The 18,900-nt window shown below is 36.8% G+C and overlaps 2 protein-coding genes across 15 annotated transcripts in view; one reads left to right on the top strand and one right to left on the bottom strand.

Moving 5' to 3' along the window:
- The window catches only part of LOC136247654 (serine/arginine repetitive matrix protein 1-like), a 50,865-nt gene that overhangs the window by 7,369 nt on the left and 24,596 nt on the right, over positions 1–18,900 (bottom strand). The window contains exons 1-7 of one of the 13 annotated variants that reach the window (XM_066039449.1): positions 5,656–6,073; positions 2,800–2,916; positions 2,574–2,668; positions 2,437–2,524; positions 1,570–1,677; positions 1,395–1,524; positions 1,209–1,338 (exon numbers count right to left, since the gene is read on the bottom strand). The exons of 1 other annotated variant lie outside the window; for it this stretch is intronic. In XM_066039449.1, the coding sequence (XP_065895521.1) occupies positions 1,209–1,262 (54 nt within the window). In that variant the 5' untranslated portion in view covers positions 1,263–1,338; positions 1,395–1,524; positions 1,570–1,677; ... (2 more) ...; positions 2,800–2,916; positions 5,656–6,073. Of the gene's footprint in view, positions 643–699; positions 1,112–1,208; positions 1,339–1,394; positions 1,525–1,569; positions 1,678–2,436; positions 2,525–2,573; positions 2,917–4,136; positions 4,814–5,655; positions 6,074–18,900 lie in introns of those variants that run through there. 11 more of the 13 variants (XM_066039448.1, XM_066039447.1, XM_066039450.1 and 8 more) reach the window with 11 other exon arrangements.
- Positions 5,724–6,703, top strand: LOC136247663 (ankyrin-2-like). 2 transcript variants are annotated; one of them, XM_066039491.1, is made up of 3 exons: positions 5,724–5,799; positions 5,867–6,016; positions 6,406–6,703. In XM_066039491.1, exons 2-3 carry the CDS (start codon positions 5,965–5,967, stop codon positions 6,687–6,689), a joined length of 336 nt encoding a protein of 111 aa, XP_065895563.1. In that variant the 5' UTR covers positions 5,724–5,799; positions 5,867–5,964; the 3' UTR covers positions 6,690–6,703. The 2 variants fall into 2 exon arrangements, with proteins under 2 accessions (XP_065895563.1, XP_065895562.1); XM_066039490.1 differs by having other exon boundaries at positions 5,733–5,799; positions 5,850–6,016.

Here is an 18,900-nt window from a genome sequence, read left to right as displayed (position 1 = left end):
CAATGTAAACTTGGAAATGATCAAAAGTGTCAAATTGTCCTGATCATCAAGGTGTCCTGGTATTCCAGGTCAGCTTGTACTAAGGGACACTTTTACACTTTAACCCTTAAACTCACATAATCCAGAAAACTGGATTTAACCTTAACACATATGCCTTGCACAAAGCGCTGTAACTTTCAAAGAATCTGTCCTATGGCTATGCAAATTATGTCATTCTACTTGTGATGTAACTAGGATTTAAAATGATACCTAGGGTTTTACCCTAATGCTAAACGGTGAGGCCAAAACTAGCCATGCACATAAGTAACTTTTCGGTAAGAAAACACGCAAACCTTTTATAAAATGATCCATAACTCGATAATGGTTGCTCCTATCATCTTGCAACAAGTTCTGTTCGATTCACCATTAAATTTTCCATCAGAACATATATGACTCACATGAGTAAATCCACAATCAAAATTAAACATATGGTTAGAATTTGAAACACGGGGAAGTGACTTGCTGGTGTTCATCACTTCATGCCACTGTAGTTACAGTGTTCATTTAATCTTCTCAAAGTACCTAAGCCTTGTAGTGCTTATGGGCTCTTGTTTACACACCACCGCAAACACAAAATACGCTCTACATATAACATGAGATGACCTAGGATAATAGCTGGATGATGTTAATATTCGCTTACACTTCTACACAAACTATTACCGCAGACTGTTCTACTCCTTCTTTGTGATAACGGTGTATCTAATATCTATGATGATAATCGTAATGGATGGTTAGTGATCTTCATGACATACTTAATGAATAGCATCCTTTAGTGTAAAGAACCTGTCATGAGTGGTGATCGGCAATCAATGCTCAGATCACTGTTATCAGTTAGCCAATGATAAACAGACCTGAGTGATACTTAACACAATGAAGTGGTGATCATGATCTCTTCTTAATGGCATCAACTTGCCAGATCTCACTGGAATCCATTCCAAGCAAAAAAGGCCGTAAGCCTAGCCTAGCCTCACGGAAATAAAATTAAGTGTATTTATAAATCAATTTATTTCTTTTGAGGATCGCTTATTTTATACACCACTACGAGTAGGTGCCATTACCTTTCAAGTGGTACCTATAGCAAATGCACAAATACCAGATGAAATACACAAATACCAGATGAAATACACAAATATCAGATGAAATACACAAATGCCAAATACAACACTTACCCTATCATGTATATACACTCCACCAGTACAACCATGATGTATCCTACACTTCATCACTATTGGATTAGCATCTTGTTTGATCTTTATACCAGCTATCCTGTTTGTGTGGATGTCATTGTCTTAATATGCCCTGGGGGAAATTAGGGGTTACCCCTTATCACCAGGGGGATTACCCATGTTATTTACCTGTCCATCTTGGAATATAAAGAACCCAACATCTTTGCCATGATGTATGGCATTACTATGGAATATTGGACTAGCATAGTTCTTAATCCATACTCCAGCTAGTTTGTTGTCATGGATATCATTATATTGCCTGTGTGAGGTCATGTGATGTCATGTGAGGTCACATGATGCTTACCTTAGCATGGTTATCAACAAACACACCCACATTACTAGCATCAGCAATGACACAATTTCTAACCAAAAGCATTAGCTTCACTACCATGAACGTAGACACAAGATCCATCTAAAAACCATTATACATGATCAGCAGGATAATCTGGTTTAAGATATGACTGAACTATTGCACACACAACCAACAGTCCTACCCAGTTGTCAAGGTAACCTGTACACTACTCAGACTAATAGGCTAATCCTAGGTCTAGTCACCAACAAGAGGAAGAGCCTTGTCTCATAGGTGAAACTGATGAAGAGCTCACACGCACGCACACACACACATTCGCACACATGCTACACACACACACACACACACACACACACACACACACACACACACACACACACACACACACACACACACACACACACACACACACACACACACACACTACACACTACGCTACACACACAGATGGACACACAGACATACACAACCAGAGACGGACACATATACATACAGTACATACACACATACATACACACAAACATGTATGTATTGCCATAGACACAACACACACTGCAGACAAGACATACACACATAAATACAGACACACAGACATACACGTGCACACAACAGAAATACACACACATACAAACGGACACACATAATACAGATGGAAACACATACACACACATTACAGATACACACAACACACACATATTGACAAATACACACAACACACACGCATAAATACAGACACACAGACATACAGAGGGACATAAGGACATACACAACTAGACGGACACATACAGCACAGTGTACACATACACACAGACATACACATACATACATACACACAGACCTACAATGAGAACTATTACTAACATAACATCCTTCAATTGTGGGACAACAATTTTGCTGGGATGGAGATGGTGTAACTCTTATGTAGTGGAGATTCTGGTAGAATGTTAAACTATGGGATGGTTTAGTTATGATTACACTTCGAATCAATCAGAACTCACCTTGATGTTCATGATGACAACAACAGCATGGCATGCCTCCTTGGTGAACTCCAACACATTTTGGTCATAGTAACTAATGGTAACCAGCTTGTCTCCTAGCAACGATATAACAAATACATTTAATGAAGTATTAAAATAATTGTGACCCAGTCTGGGAAAACCAGCCCTTCCAAAAGTATTGAGAAACGCCGGTTTTAAATTCACACGTTTTACAACAATTTATTACCTTCCAGATCATTCACTGAAGTAGTCAACAGCTAAGTTTCCCACCATTTTAGATAGTTTTTAAAACCGTGTTTGGCTGTATCAGGCGAGCTCCAAAAGGGGTGGGAGGTGGGGGGGCCTGGAAGGCAGGAAAGATGCTGTTTAAAAATTGAAAAGGAACATTTTGGGATGAATTAGGCTAATATTATTAAGTTATGGGCCATTCAGGTCTCAAAAATGGCTAAAATAAAAGGAATTTCACAGCAGACGTATTTATTCAACATCACAGAGTTGTACAGCCACATACAGCCATTCCCAGGCTGACCAGAGCTTCATTAAGGCCCTACACTACACATACGGATTGCCACTGGGCTTGGGATAAGCAGCCAGCAAAACCAGACCACTCAAGTCTAACTAATTTTGATCGTGGAATTGTAAAAAATCGAATCTCCTGACATGGGCGATAAGACCGGTTTTCCCAGACTGGGTCACAATTGTGACTGTGTACTAAGTTTTTTGTTGTAATTTTCACATTTAATTCCACACTGTTCTCATACACCTATCAGGGAGACAGATGGGATATTTCTACCAATTCTTTTCTGTATCTGATGTGTGATCAATATAAGATCATTCATATATTGCTAATAACTCATTTAAGGGGTGTAAAATATTACTGACAGGTACTACCAATAATCCTGCTATAACACAATTCACTACATCTGATACGTATGTAGTGTCAACCATACATACATTACACTCAGATTACTTATCTCGTCCATGGCTGTTTCTGCTGCAAGCTTGGAAAAAGCTTCTGGTTTTATTGCGATAATACCAGCGCCATGGCAACTGTGTATGCTCACACGACAAAATATGCACCCTCATTACATCACTGCATGTGAAAAATGCATATATTGTGCCTGAAGGCATGGAGTATATTAGACAACAAGGTGGAGTATATGAGATTTACTGCCCACTCAAAACAGCCTAAATAGAGTCTAAACTTCTAACATACTATATCAATTCATTTATCTCTTCATGGGAAGTAAGAATACCTTCTTTACCATGAAGCAAATGTATGTGTGTTTGGTTAGTTGAGGTAAATCATAACTTTATTATTGTTGCCTTTTCTAAGCTTTTTGCTTAATAGCATGGGTGTACATTATTTAGGCCAAAAACAATACTTATCCCAGATATACTCTGTACCCCATTGTACTCAACACTCATGATTGATTAACTGTTTTTCATATAGACACTGTATAAATCAATTGCTCCTTGTTGTCTATCACTACAACCAGAGGAGGTTGGACATGCACACGTGAGCACATACATTTTGTATTGAAAGTTTAACCAAGTACTCACCAAAGTTTTCACAAATTACATTCAAGAGCACACTTCAAGTTTAGTCTATTGATCAGCCGATCTACCCAACTCTATCCCACTACTCCAGGCATGTAAATTGCTTTTTAAATCTACGGGGATCACATGTGTAAGCATTTGAAGGTGGAATTGATGTGTAAATACATCATGTACGTGTATTTAAGCACAACAATTGTTGAAGAAAGCAAAGTGCATACTAACATAGCCTCCCATAGCAAGTCCCAGGGTATTGAAAAACAAAAGCGGACACCGCTGCTAGCTTGGCCTCACAGAGAATCGAACAAAGAAATAGAAACTTGCACACTCGCCTTGCAATAAGAATTTTCTGTGAAGCACAAGATAACATGGTGTGTGGATATTGCTAAACATTTCTTCTATCACTTCCTCCTCATCACATATTAGAAATATGTAATTAACAGTAATAAATTTCAGAAGTGCTTATATCGTGTCCAACGCTACAACTCTAAAAGCACTTATCAGATAAGGAGCAAATTTAATTGCATTTTCCCTGCACATCATACAAACACAGTTACACACCACCACAGACACAGTTACACACCACCACAGACACAGTTACACACCACCACAGACACAGTTACACACCACTACAGACACAGTTACACACTACCACAGACACAGTTACACACTACCACAGACACAGTTACACAACCAGATACAGTTACACACCACCACAGACACAGTTACACACCACCACAGACACAGTTACACACCACCAGACACAGTTACACACCACCACAGACACAGTTACACACCACTACAGACACAGTTACACACTACCACAGACACAGTTACACAACCAGATACAGTTACACACCACCACAGACACAGTTACACACCACCACAGACACAGTTACACACCACCACAGACACAGTTACACACCACCACAGACAGTTACATACCACCACAGACACAGTTACACAACCAGACACAGTTACACACCACCACAGACACAGTTACACACCACCATAGACACAGTTACACACCACCACAGACACAGTTACACACCACCACAGACACAGTTACACACCACTACAGACACAGTTACACACTACCAGACACAGTTACACAACCAGATACAGTTACACACCACCACAGACACAGTTACACACCACCAAACAGTTACATACCACCACAGACACAGTTACACAACCAGATACAGTTACACACCACCACAGACACAGTTACACATCACCACAGACACAGTTACACACCACCACAGACACAGTTACACACCATCACAGACACAGTTACACACCACCACAGACACAGTTACACACCATCACAGACACAGTTACACACCACCACAGACACAGTTACACAACCAGACACAGTTACACAACCAGACACAGTTACACACCACCACAGACACAGTTACACAACCAGATACAGTTACACACCACCACAGACAGTTACAAACCACCACAAACACACAATACACTCTACATATAACATAGTCACAGAGGACGATAAGAAGATAACCTTGGGTAATAGACGATGTTGATTATTCACTAACACTCCTACACAAACTATTAGCTCCATCACATCACCACAACTTCCGCCAATTGTTCTACTCCTTTATGATAGCGGTGTATCTAATATCTATGATGATAATCGTAATGGAAGGTTAGTGATCTTTATGACGTAATGAATCTATATTAATGATTATCCTTTAGGGCATAGATATGTTTAGGGTAAAGAACCTGTATTGAGTGGCGACGGCGATCAATGTTATTTTAGTCAACGATAAACAGACCTGAGCGACACTTAACACAACGTGATCTCTTCTTAATGGCGTCAACTTCCCGGATCTCACTGGAATCCATTCCAAGCGGAAAAGACAGTAAGTCTTGCCTCACAGAACCTCGCACGGAACTACCGGTATAAACCTTTTATTTCTTTTTAGGGGCGCTTATTTAATAAACACCACTACGACTAAGCCCCATTACATTTTAAATGGTACCTACAAGCAAGAGTACATAATATTTATATATGGGCCTACACATAAATATTATGTACTCTTGCTACAAGCAGATACCACATGCCGTTTAGTCTAAATGTCGGTAATTTCCTGGCTTTTGGGCTAATAGTCTGTAGACCTCCATAATTATGTTTTAAATAATCAATCCACAAAAAAAATTTTTTTTTTAACATTTGCCCCTTAGAATATTTTGGCTATGCAAATCACACATATATTTACTGAATAGCAACTACAACAATTAAATATTACAGGAGATGAGAGACCCGAGGAACGAGACATAAACAGTCATGTTGTCCCATATTGTGCCGCAAACTGGAGGGAGTTGGGACTTGCCCTAAAAGTGACATCGTCACAACTTGACATCATCAATACGGATCATCCTAACAGTTGTGAGGAGAGGTGTAAAGTGATGTTAAGGAGATGGTTACAAAAAGATTCATCAGCAACATGGGGTAAACTGGTTGATGCTATCCATTCCTCTACTCTATCATCATCCATCACTACTGGAGGTACTAAACTATTAGAGTTGTCATAATTGTAGTGTGTATTGTATAGGTACAGTGGTCTCCCAGTTGTCTCGTCATGTGAAGGGAGTCTACAAGCAGACAAGGCTGGATGTTGGGAAGGACACTTGGCCTCCTGAACAACCTAAAGATTTCACTCCAGTAGTGTTAGTACATTATGAAGAACAACGTACCACGAAAGATGTCAACATCATCACTAAAGCAGTCCACACTGGTCACATCAGTGATGTCATCTCTGCTGCTAGTAGTCAACCAGTAACCAAACATCATCAACTAGACAGTCATCAACCATTGAGAGAGGCTCTTCAAACTAGCAAGGTGACAAGAAATGTTGCTGACATACTGAAGCCTTTTGATCAGTGTGATGATCCACAAACAATCCTAATAGAAGGTGCTCCAGGTATTGGGAAATCAATACTGATGAAACACATTTCTTACTGTTGGGCTGAGGGAGATGTGATGAAGAAGATTCAACTGGTGTTGTTGATCTGTCTCAGGGATCCCGGTGTTCAGAAGATGTCTTCACTCCAAGATCTCCTTCAGTCTTTCTGTGAACGTCATGTTGATGCCAGTTACTTATCTACTGTTTGCGCCAAAATTGTTTTCCAAGACAAAGGGAGATCTACTGCAGTCCTTCTCGATGGCTATGATGAATTCCCTGAAGGTCTAAGAGAGAACAGTTTAATAGCTGACATCATAAATCGTAAAGTGTTACCTGAGTGTGGGTTGATAGTATCATCTCGTCCTCATGCTTCACAACACCTCCATAACAAGGCCACTCTCAGAGTTGACATTCTGGGTTTTACTGAAACAGAACGAGAGCACTTCATTCAACAATCACTGAAGACACAACCTCACAAAATACCACAACTCACCAACTATCTCCATCATCATACCACCATCAATAGCCTTTGCTTCACGCCATTTCATCTTCTTGTTTTACTGTTCCTCTTTAAGAAGGGATATCCCCTACCGAACAATTCTACTGAACTGTACAAGCTATTCATTAGCCTTACCATCTGCCGACACCTTGCCAAATATGGTAACACTGTCACGCAACCTATCACAGATCTCAACAACCTTCCATATCCCTGTGGCAAGATAATACAACAATTATCAAAGCTTTCCCTACAAGCATTAAATAACAATCAACTAATAATCACTTTGGAGCAAATCAAGTCTGTCTGTCCACAGCTGGAAGCCATACCAGGAGCCATCAATGGCTTTGGTCTCTTACAAGTCGTAGAGCACATAGACATCTTCTATGCAACGAAAACGTTCAATTTTATCCACTTTTCAATACAAGAATACCTCGCGGCTCACTATGTCGCCAACCTCCCATCCGACGAAGAGCGCTCCATCCTCGAAGAGTATTTCTGGAGCGATATCCATTACAACATGTTTAGCCATTACGTTACACTTACCAAAGGACAACGTCCATCGTTTAAGCTGTTCCTTCGTAGTGGAAACGAGGCGATCACCATCGACGATAAATTCCTCGAAGATGAGCTACAGCGTCTTCGCTTCTACAGAATCTTCTACGAGGCTGGCGATATTTCAACTTGTAAAACTATCGAGGAAAAGTTTACTGATAAAGAAATCAGCCTAGCAAGCACTACTCTATCACCTAATAACTTAGAAGATCTAACAACATTACTAACCTGCTCGTCCTGTAGAAACTGGAAGAGGATTAATTTGGACAGCTGCCATATTCAAGATTACGGACTCCGATTACTACACCGTAGTCTACACCATTCCAACATAACAATAGATGACCTCTGGTTGGGCAACAATGACCTTTCTTCATCCTCAGACAACTCCCTCAGTGATATCGTCATCACCTGTAAGGTGAAAGTGTTGGATATTAGCTATAACAAAGCTGTTGGGGAAACACCACACTTCTTCACCACCATACTAACACATCCTTCATGTGTGATAGAGGAACTGTACATGACCTATAACAACTACTCCACCACAAGACCAGTCATGGAGTTGTTCTCTTCACTGAGGGAGAACAAGACAGTGAAGGTGCTGTGGATTAGTGGTAACAACATTTCTGATGATGAGTGTGGTGTGATCTGTGATGTGCTGCATGTGAACCATACCCTGAGGAAGCTGTATATGAGTGATAACCCAATTACTGGACAAGCCTCACAACTGATCCTGGATGCCCTCAAGAACAATAATACATTAGAAGAGCTATACCTACCCTCCTACCCTGAGGACATCAAGAAGGAGATTAGATCACTACAACAAGCTGTTAATGAGAAGAGAAGAAGACGAGGATGTGACGTAAAGCTGGTAATTGGGTTTTGGTCATTGTAGAACATTTCTTGTGTTATTACTAAATTATATTTACCCGCCATTATTGTTATTATTTGATTAAATTAGTTGATTAGATGTTTTGTGGTTAACGAGACATGTTCACTACACCCTCAGGGTACTTCCCTCATTATTAACGATTAGCTGGTTGGTAATGAAACTATTAACTTGGCGTTGGGCTAGTTGTATTTTAGTGATCAAGATGATGAACTGTGATCAAGTTGATAATCAACGAGATCAATACGATGATCAACGAGATCAAAATGACAATCAACCATTGATCTAAGCTAGTTTGATTAGTTTTAGTGTTACTACTAACTAGTTGATTATTATTTAAACTAAGCAGTTGTCATGGTAACACTCAACAAGTGTAATACTCTGAAGACAACACTATCAAATACCATTCAGCTGGTTATTGCCGAGTTGTTAATTTTTTGCGAAAAGCTAATTAATAGCCTCCAACATAATTATGTTGCTACTGAATTATGAAACATAAACGATTTCTCCGTAATTCTTTGGATACTACAGCAATGTTATCAAAGGCAAAACTCCTAGCAAAAATATGGATATATAGGAATTTTAGTCCGTGATAATATATTTGAGAATTCGCGAAGTTTGGACTAAAACTGAATCATTGGACTACTCATCCCAAATCATTGTCCATTACACGAGTACTAGTTCTATTTGACCTATGGCGACTCTCAAACATATTAAGTTCTATCCTTAAAAGAAAACGTTTAGAAATAATTTTCAAAAAAATTAAGCTAGCTACAACTTTAAACTTCTTCACCCTCCTTTTACGCAATAAGATATTTTTATTTGTGTCAAACACAATTCCAAGCAAGTAATTGTTTCATTACCAACTGACTATCACAACCTTCCCTTCACCATAAAAGTGTAATACTAAACAATTAGCTATACTCACCTTAATGTATTCAAACAAACAACAATTATACTATCACTACTAACACTAGTCTAACTAATAGACCTAATAGTAATAATGAACAATAACTCTAACAAGTATTATGTAGTAAAACTCCACAAACTTGTACAATACTACCGAACTATACACTTTAGAAAGTTTCTAGAACAAATTTTCAACTTTTTATTCTCTAAACACTTGCTACGTCACTAGACTAAACTAAACACTCAACTTTTACTAACGTAGTAACGAAAATGAAATCCAGCTGGTTTGTGTTGCTAAGCCCGCTCAAATAAAACTAGTATGACCGGTTAGACTAGTTTAAGTAAATTACGTCACTAACATATACGGCTATGCGCACACGCGTGCGGTAGTCCAATAATGAAGTGTTTCGTTACGAAATTTAAAACACTCTAATAGAACGTTCACCAATCTGTCGGTAATAAGATAGTCTAACGTTAGCATGCAATTGGAGTGGAACGGGAGATTGCTTGGTAAATATAGACCTAGACCTGTAGTAGAAAACTAGGAGATCACGTGATACTGAGAAAGATTGTCTTCTTGGTCCAGAAAGTGAACCCAAGGAGAATACTGTTCATCAGCGAAAAATATTAGCCATGGTCTATACAGATGTGCATGCTGTAGACGTCTAAACTGCAATATGTGGTAAAAGACAATTAAGAGGAGCCCCTTCAAATATTTTTTAACTATAGCTGCTATATGTGTTCACTATAAAGCTAGTAGAAGCTGTACAGGTGTAACTACATTTTAAGTATAATAATTGACCATCAGAAGAATAAACAGTAAAGGGAAGGACAGTAAGGGAAAGGGGTAATCTCTTCTAAGTGACAATGTGAGATGGTCAAACTAACACACAAGAATTTACACTATAAACTGTAGCTATATAGTCCATGCAGTCATAGAATATGTTATGCTCATAAGTAACGTATTTCTTGTTGGGCTGCTAGTACAACTTACCAGCAGTGGTTCTCCACCGTATGAAATTGAAGTTACTAAAATCGAAATATACTCTGATAGAACAGTCAACTAGCTGCTAATGATTTATACAGCATATAAGCAGGCAATGAACTTGTTTGACATATTGAGTGTTTATGAATGTAAGTTGTATCAATAAGTTTCCATTATTTAGCCCCCTCACTCTAAATTTTGTTGCCATGTTAAAATGTTATCTTTGCAGTATCAAAAGTTAACTCATGGTATATGTATAAATATTTGTGCTGTGTAAGACCATTTGACAAAAGCTTGTAGCTATGAATTATAGTGAATACTTTCAATTTTAGCTATAAATGCAGGCTAATTTTTTGATCTGTTTTGTAACAATATAATAATTATTATTATTGTGAAATTAATGTTAACAAAGCTACACCATGAGGGGCAACACCCCTAGACTCCTGCTACCAGATATTCTATACCTGATCAATTATAAGTTATCCTTTTATACTAGTATTATTACATTTGAGGGGATGTATATTAACATATAGTGCTCTTCACCAATGTGAACAACTAACCTACAACATCTTTTGAACTACACAATTCAAAGAAGATACTCAATAATAACCACAATGTGAATAAGTTAGACCAGATCATTTCCCTACAACATTCAAGTGCTATGATTATATAGTTTATCACAAGCTAGTCCACTGGTGAAAATTGATAATCTTTCATTCATGTGGTTGTCAATCTGCTATAGCTGTGACTACATTTTATCACTTTTATTATTAGATATAAACATTTTACAGCTTCTGGGAGTTGAGACCTCAACTTTAATCTTAACAATACTGTTACCTATACCATAGCCACTTTAGAGTAGCTAGTATCACTTCACACTACCATACATCATGAAGTGACTACAATACTGTTACCTGTACCCTTCATATGATAGTCACTTTATAGTAGCTAGTATCACATGACACTACAATACATCATGAAGTGACTACAATACTTTTACCTGTACCTTTCATATGATAGTCACTTTATAGTAGCTAGTATCACATGACACTACCATACATCATGAAGTGACTACAATACTGTTACCTGTACCCTTCATATGATAGCCACTTTATAGTAGCTATTATCCCATGCCGCTACCATACATCATACAATTTTCCTGTAGTATGAAATCAGTAATCTAATGGCCTAAATTCAATTGTCTAACAATGCAAATATTTGTTCCAGCCACGATCACTTAACTCCCTTCTAGGTCTCAGTCAAATACCTTCCCAAAATTTCATATAATATTCTTTTCGGTGTTCTCATTATGCTTGCATTATGCTCGTAGGTTAGCAACATTTCTTACAATTATTTTGGAACACTTTAACCAGTGAATGCTCTATTAGAGTATTTCACTATAAAGTGACTGTTCTATTATAATACCACGGTAGTGGTTCATAATAGAGATCATCTATGTTTTTCCAAATTCCTAATAGAGCACTCCAGTAAACACCACCTGAGACATCTATTCCAACCACAAAAGAAACCTTAGAAGTTAATTTGGAAGAATTTTAGGTTCACTAGTAAAGATGAAGTCAAAAGGACTGATAAAAGTACTTTTTTAAAAGAACTGTATATGAAATCTGCCATCATCTTCCGTATTATTTTTTCCACAAGGCTAAAGCAAAATGTGAGTACCTTTTGGGGATAAAAACTACATAACTTTTCTTCCTATGTCTTTCTTCACATCCATGACCTATTAAATGCATACTGCAATGCCAACATCCACTTTCAAGCAAATTTGCTACTTGTAGGTTCACTTTGCCATTGATCTTCTCTGCAAGAGAAATATGTGTTAATAAGTAGCTATCCAATCTATTCAAATTTACGTGTTAATTTGAAAACCTTATAATTTAGGTTTGTGCTGAATATGCAGGCGTAATTTCAAACATAATAGTCAAACATTATGCCAGCATAATAGGACAATTTTCAAGAATTTTAATTAAACTGTGCAATGCACACTAAAATTGCTGTCAACGTGACCAAATTGTGCATTATTACTGCATTTCATATCAAAAACCTTGTAGTGTTATACTTCTTGACTGATTATTCACACTTTATGGAAATAAGATCAAGATACTCTAATAGAGCAGTCACTACTCTAATACAGCAGTCAGTCAGGAAATGCAGATATAGCTACTCTAATAAAACAGTCAGCTCTCAGACATAATCTAGAACATAATTTTGAGCATAATAGGCTGGATTTTTGAGCACTGCTCAATAGCATAATAGGTAATTTTCAAAGCATAATTGACGTTACGCATATTTCAACCACAATTTATTAAGTTTATTCAATGTTGTTGTGTACCACTGGGTATTGGTTTATTGTGATCACCCATACTACTGCTAACCACAGCATGCTATACATTGCCTATAGTTGGATATATCTAAGCTGTATAGTACAAAGTGCATTCAATAGACACTATACATTGGTGTTTGTTAACACTGATAGTATTCGATAACTATTTAACATCTAATGTACATGATGGCTGACTTGATATACATGTGTAGTAATATAAAGCACCACCAACACCTCTTACTATCACATTATAGCTATCCATAATTGATTATAGCAAACTAGTGTAAAAATAATTGTTAAAAATAAAACATGGGAATAGAAATCACTGAAAAAAGTAAAGAAACAAGAGTCAAACAAGCCAGCATGTTAAACACACAGAGATCTCTATTTGGACTCAATGGATATGCCAATGAAAAAACAGTTGGTTTCTCCATAAATCAGGGGCAGATAAGCACTGAGAATGTTTATTTGCATGAGTCCACTGTGATGGGTTCCAAGGGATGAGGGGTTCCAAGGGATTCGAGAACCCCCCTATAAAATTTAGACTTCTGCAAGTAGGACTCTTGTAAGGTTTCTGTCGCTTATGGAATGCGCTTCCATTAATTGGCATTAATCTGTGTATTGACACTATCAAGAACAGAGTCAAGTCCCACTTCTGGAATCATTTTATTCATAACTATGACCCCCTCAACTCTGTCCCTGTAGCCGGTGTGTTACCGATCATTTCTCGATTAACTACACACTGCTTTAGACAATTTATCATGTGATCTTTTTTATCATCTTATAATTACTACTTTTGGCTGTAGGCACAAGCCTACAGACCTTTAGTACACCATATGTATTGTCAATCTTGTATCTATGTGTGTACCTGAGCTCATGCTTGTGTGTGTGTACTATAAAGCATTAATAAATAAAACACCATTTAGTGTGGCAGGACAAAATGTTGTAATGGCACAGCACAACAATTTATACAGCTTATATTCATCTCTCAGAGAAGGATTTACAGAGGTAACATCAGCCCTCTTAAAACTTGTTAAACAGATCGATATACTCTAATAAAGCAGTCGGGTATATATTGTAATAGAGCAGTCAGGAATACTCTAATAGAACATGCATGTAAATATCCATGTCCATATGTTAAGGAACTTCATTAGTGAAGCTTTTCAGATATTCTAACATTAAATGCAACACTGAGCATAACCTTATACTGCTGTAGCTTTGGTGTGCAGTGTTTAAAGATATAGAACCCCAGTAATTTATCACTTGTGTTATGCAAAATGATTCATGCTATGCATATTTGTATAGTTATAATGTTTTGATTGTAAGTCATGACATTTGTATCAGTGGATTCATGGTTCCTATACCAGTGAGATAACCATCACTTACAGATTACTATATGTGTCTCTATGTCTTATGCTGTCTGTTTCCACTAGGTAGCTTTATCTAGTACTAACTTCATCCCAGGGGCACTTATAATATGCTTTATAATTAATGTACTTTTGCATAAAATATAGTAATTTGCTGAGTTTTGATGCATTAAAACATTGAAAGTCTCTTAGCGGTTGGGGGCTGTGCCCTCAGACCCCTATTTCTGCTAACTCAATACCTCTGTTGGAACCCCCCTTAAAAAATCCTGGCTATATATGCCCCTGGTGCTGGCTTGTTTGACTCTTGTTTCTTTTCTTTTTTCAGTGATCTATATATTCCCATGTTTTAATTTTTTTTTAAAATTACACCAGTGTACAATACATTTGATTGCTCTATTGCAGTTTGCAGTTTCCACTGATGACTCTATTAGGGAGTATTGGTCTATTTTAATGTGATTAAGTTCCCTAGTTTGAAATATCCACCTAACATGCTAGCATTGTACTGGCATAGCACTCCAGCCTATTATGCTTGTTATTATGCTGGACATAGGCCTAAGGGTCCCTTCATCACTGTCTCTACAACTCTTCTACTTTTAAATCTATTACATACAAATTAATGTATTGCCCATGTTACATGTTGGAATATGCCCATCTTGTTTGTCGTCCACACACTACTAAACATATTAACACTGGAGTTTATACAATGTATAAGGTTACCTGTTGGACATCCACACCAGGTGTAATCCCTTGTTGGAATGACTATATGCAAGAGTTAAATTGTCCTAGCATAAAGCAGCTCCACAAATATTAATAATTCTCTATTAATGTCATTACTCAAGATTACAGACTCTGATTACTACACCGTTATGTCCAAAAGTGTAACATAACAATAGAAGTCTTGTTGTTGAATTCCAACGATCTTTCTTCATCCTCAGACAGTTTCCTCAGTGATATCACCATCACTTGGAAGGTGAAAGAGTTGGCTATTAGCAACAGTAAATTAACATGTTGGGGAAACACCCCAATTTTTTACTAAAATACTTTAAGTGTGATGAAAAGCTAAATATATTTTATAACAGCTACTCTTCCACTAGATGGGCTGTGCAACTGTATACTTCACTGCGGGACAACAGCAAATTGACTCATCTTTGGGTTGGTGATAAACAATATCTCTGATGATGTCTGTAGTGTGATTTGTGAAGAATTATCTATCAATGCTACTCTAACAGTCCTGTATATTTGGGGCAACCCACTTACTGAGGAATGCTTAAGATTGATTATGAAAGCTCTTCAGTATAATGATACATTACATTTACTAGATGTTTCAGCATACACTAAGGACATTAGGAAATTAAACTACTTCAGCAATCTGGAAACTGATGAGAAGCGAGCAAGCCGAAGATGTGATATAGGACTTAAAATTTTACTCTGGCAATAATTTACAGCTAAGTATATAAATTCAATTATAGTCTACACTATACACACAACACATTGTAACACTTAGGTATTATCTATGTACTGCAGTTATAGTCCAACATTATACAAACAAGCATACAGGTGTCCTGTACTTATCAATCCATCTAATAACTCTATTATAAAATAAACTTAGTGTAATTAAATTGAAACAGTTTATCAGTAAGGGTAATTGCCAAGTACCTTAGCATGAGGTAAATAATCTTACAGTTGTGGGAAGTGTCAAGTGTATGAGATGTAAGCTAGGTTTTGTGAAGTGGATGATGAAATGCAGCAAAGATATGGATTGCTATAATACACCATGCGTGAGTCATAAAGCCATGCATATGGATACAATGTGTGAGCAATAGTGTTGTTTTAGTTAACTAAATAGTTATAGTTGGGGCTTTTAGTTTTAGTTATCTAAAACTGAAGTTTTAATGATATTTTGAAAGTATATAAAACTATGAAAGTGCCCCCAATTTTTACATTGAAACTTATACTACGTAAAACTAAAAGTATTACTTAATGTTTACAAAAAATTGAAATTATTACTAAAAGTAATAATTATAACCACCTACAATTATAAAACTTGTTGCTTGTTTAAGACTAAAAGTACTTTACTATGCTATAGTAGCACTTGAACACATAATAGCTAATTTTTCACTATTCATTACAAACATCTTCTCAACTCCACAGTGATTAGATCAGTAGTCATTATCCTGAATTACAAGAAATTATGTGAAATATTTTACTGGGTGGATAAGTGCTTTAGTGGTGACACATATAAGTGTGGATATCTATATATTTCAAATGTGACTGATTTTTTTAAATCAGGTCATGCATATTGATTGATTGATTGATTTATAATTTAACCTCACAACAATCGGCTAAAGCCATTCTCCCTTGTTGGAGTGCAAGATAAAATAAAAAGAATATACCAATACATGTACACATGTATACATGACTACATGTATACATGTATATAGTAACAAAAACACAATATACACATGAAACATTTAATTAAGTTAAAATTACATGCCATCTGCCAAGTAATTTAAAGTGTTTTGCTATAAAGATATTTAATAATGATCACAAGGGTTTAATGTGAAAAGCTTACTACTGTAATGTTCAGTATCCAAGATGAAGGAAGTTTGACATGTGATTACAAAGTATGTATTTTATACCTGATTTTATCCCAAGGAAAGATGTGGATATATATGAACAACATTGTGGGAGTAGTCAGGTGTATAGTCTCTGCCAGCCACTGCTCAATACAGACTCTATAAAAAAAGGATTCACAATGAACTACATATAGAGCTATAACACAAATTATTCAAACTTCAGGAATGTCAAAGATGAGTCATGAGTCAGATATCTCAATGTTGGTTGTTCTGATCATAATGGCTGGTCTATATTGTTTGTGTTGTGCTTCTGTGTGGTTATTATTGTAGTGCAATACTTTGTATGCCCTTGTATGGAAGAATGGCTACGCCAAATATTTGAGCTAAAATTAACATCAATCACATTCTTCCTGTATCCCCTGATAGCATTACATTGTAAAATTCATAATGAGAATAATATTGGTGTGGTACAATAATTCAAATGTTGTGGCATTACAAGACTGCGTTCTTCCATCTCCAGAAGGTCAGGCTATAGGCTACTCAAGTGTGGGATTATGCATGTAATGGCAAGGGCGGATTTAGGAGGGGTGCTTGGGGGACTGAAGCACCCCCCACTCCAAAATTTTGCAATGAGCAAGCTAGGAAGCTTCTAGAAGTTGTAGTACAGGTGCAGTTGCATTTTATACGCGTGTTTGGGCAATGAAAAAAGCAAGGGGAATAGCTAATCTTATTCAAGAAATACTAAGAGGGGTTCAAAATTATATTTCTGGAATAAGTCTTACCTTAGAAGCTGCTAAATCCGAAATACTCTAATAGAACAGTCAACTACTCTAATAGAACATCCATCATTAAAACTATAATTTTCAAGAAGTTACCAGAATGCAAGCTGAAAGTAAACTTATTCTTCTAGACTTTGCACTGCTACCCTCACCATTGTACCAAACATCCTGCCAGATACCAATCACTTTTGGTAAAAGATTTATACCTTTAATGTACTATAAATTGTATAAACATCATTAATTGAAAATCTATTCTGAAAATAACCTTTTCTGTCAAATAGTTTAAGTTTTTTTAGGCTCCTCTACAAACTTGATTTTTGGGTTGAAATGCTTCTCTTGCAAGTACAACAATAGTATAATAATAATAGTGAATTTCTTACCATTACATGATAAAAGTTCACAAGGCTGCAACATCTGAGAGCTGTTCGTTTTTGTTTTCCTTACTTGATCAAATCTTATGCTACATTTGTCTAAATCTAGCAGCTTCTGGAGTTTGCACTATCAAATCCCTTGAAGCTCAACTTTAAGCTTAAATGATACTGCAACATTTATGTTTTCATGATCATTGTGTGCTAAAAAGAGGTTAGTTGTGACCAAAAACTAGTTATATTTGTAGACTAGTTGTAAAACAAATTATGGTGATGGATGGATCCATCATTTTAACAGTTAGATTAAAATAGCACCACAGAACAGTGGCTATATATGAAGTAGATCCAATCCTGTGTGCTAAATATTCTCCTTGGCCTTACGTACCTATACACTCTTTGACAAGCCACTATTATACATTTTCTTAAATTCAATAACAAGAAACAGTGTATAATTCTGTTTTTAAATTAAAATCACTTCCAACTGAACGCTTTCATCTTGTACCCACCTTGGTTAAAAATAGTTTCTAGATTCAATCTTGTGATAGCCATTTTCCAAAATTTCCAAGGGATCTGAGAGT

This window comes from Dysidea avara, chromosome 2, assembly GCF_963678975.1.
Source record: "Dysidea avara chromosome 2, odDysAvar1.4, whole genome shotgun sequence".
Taxonomy (NCBI): Eukaryota; Metazoa; Porifera; class Demospongiae; order Dictyoceratida; family Dysideidae; genus Dysidea; species Dysidea avara.
This window is presented reverse-complemented; position numbering and strand designations above follow the sequence as displayed.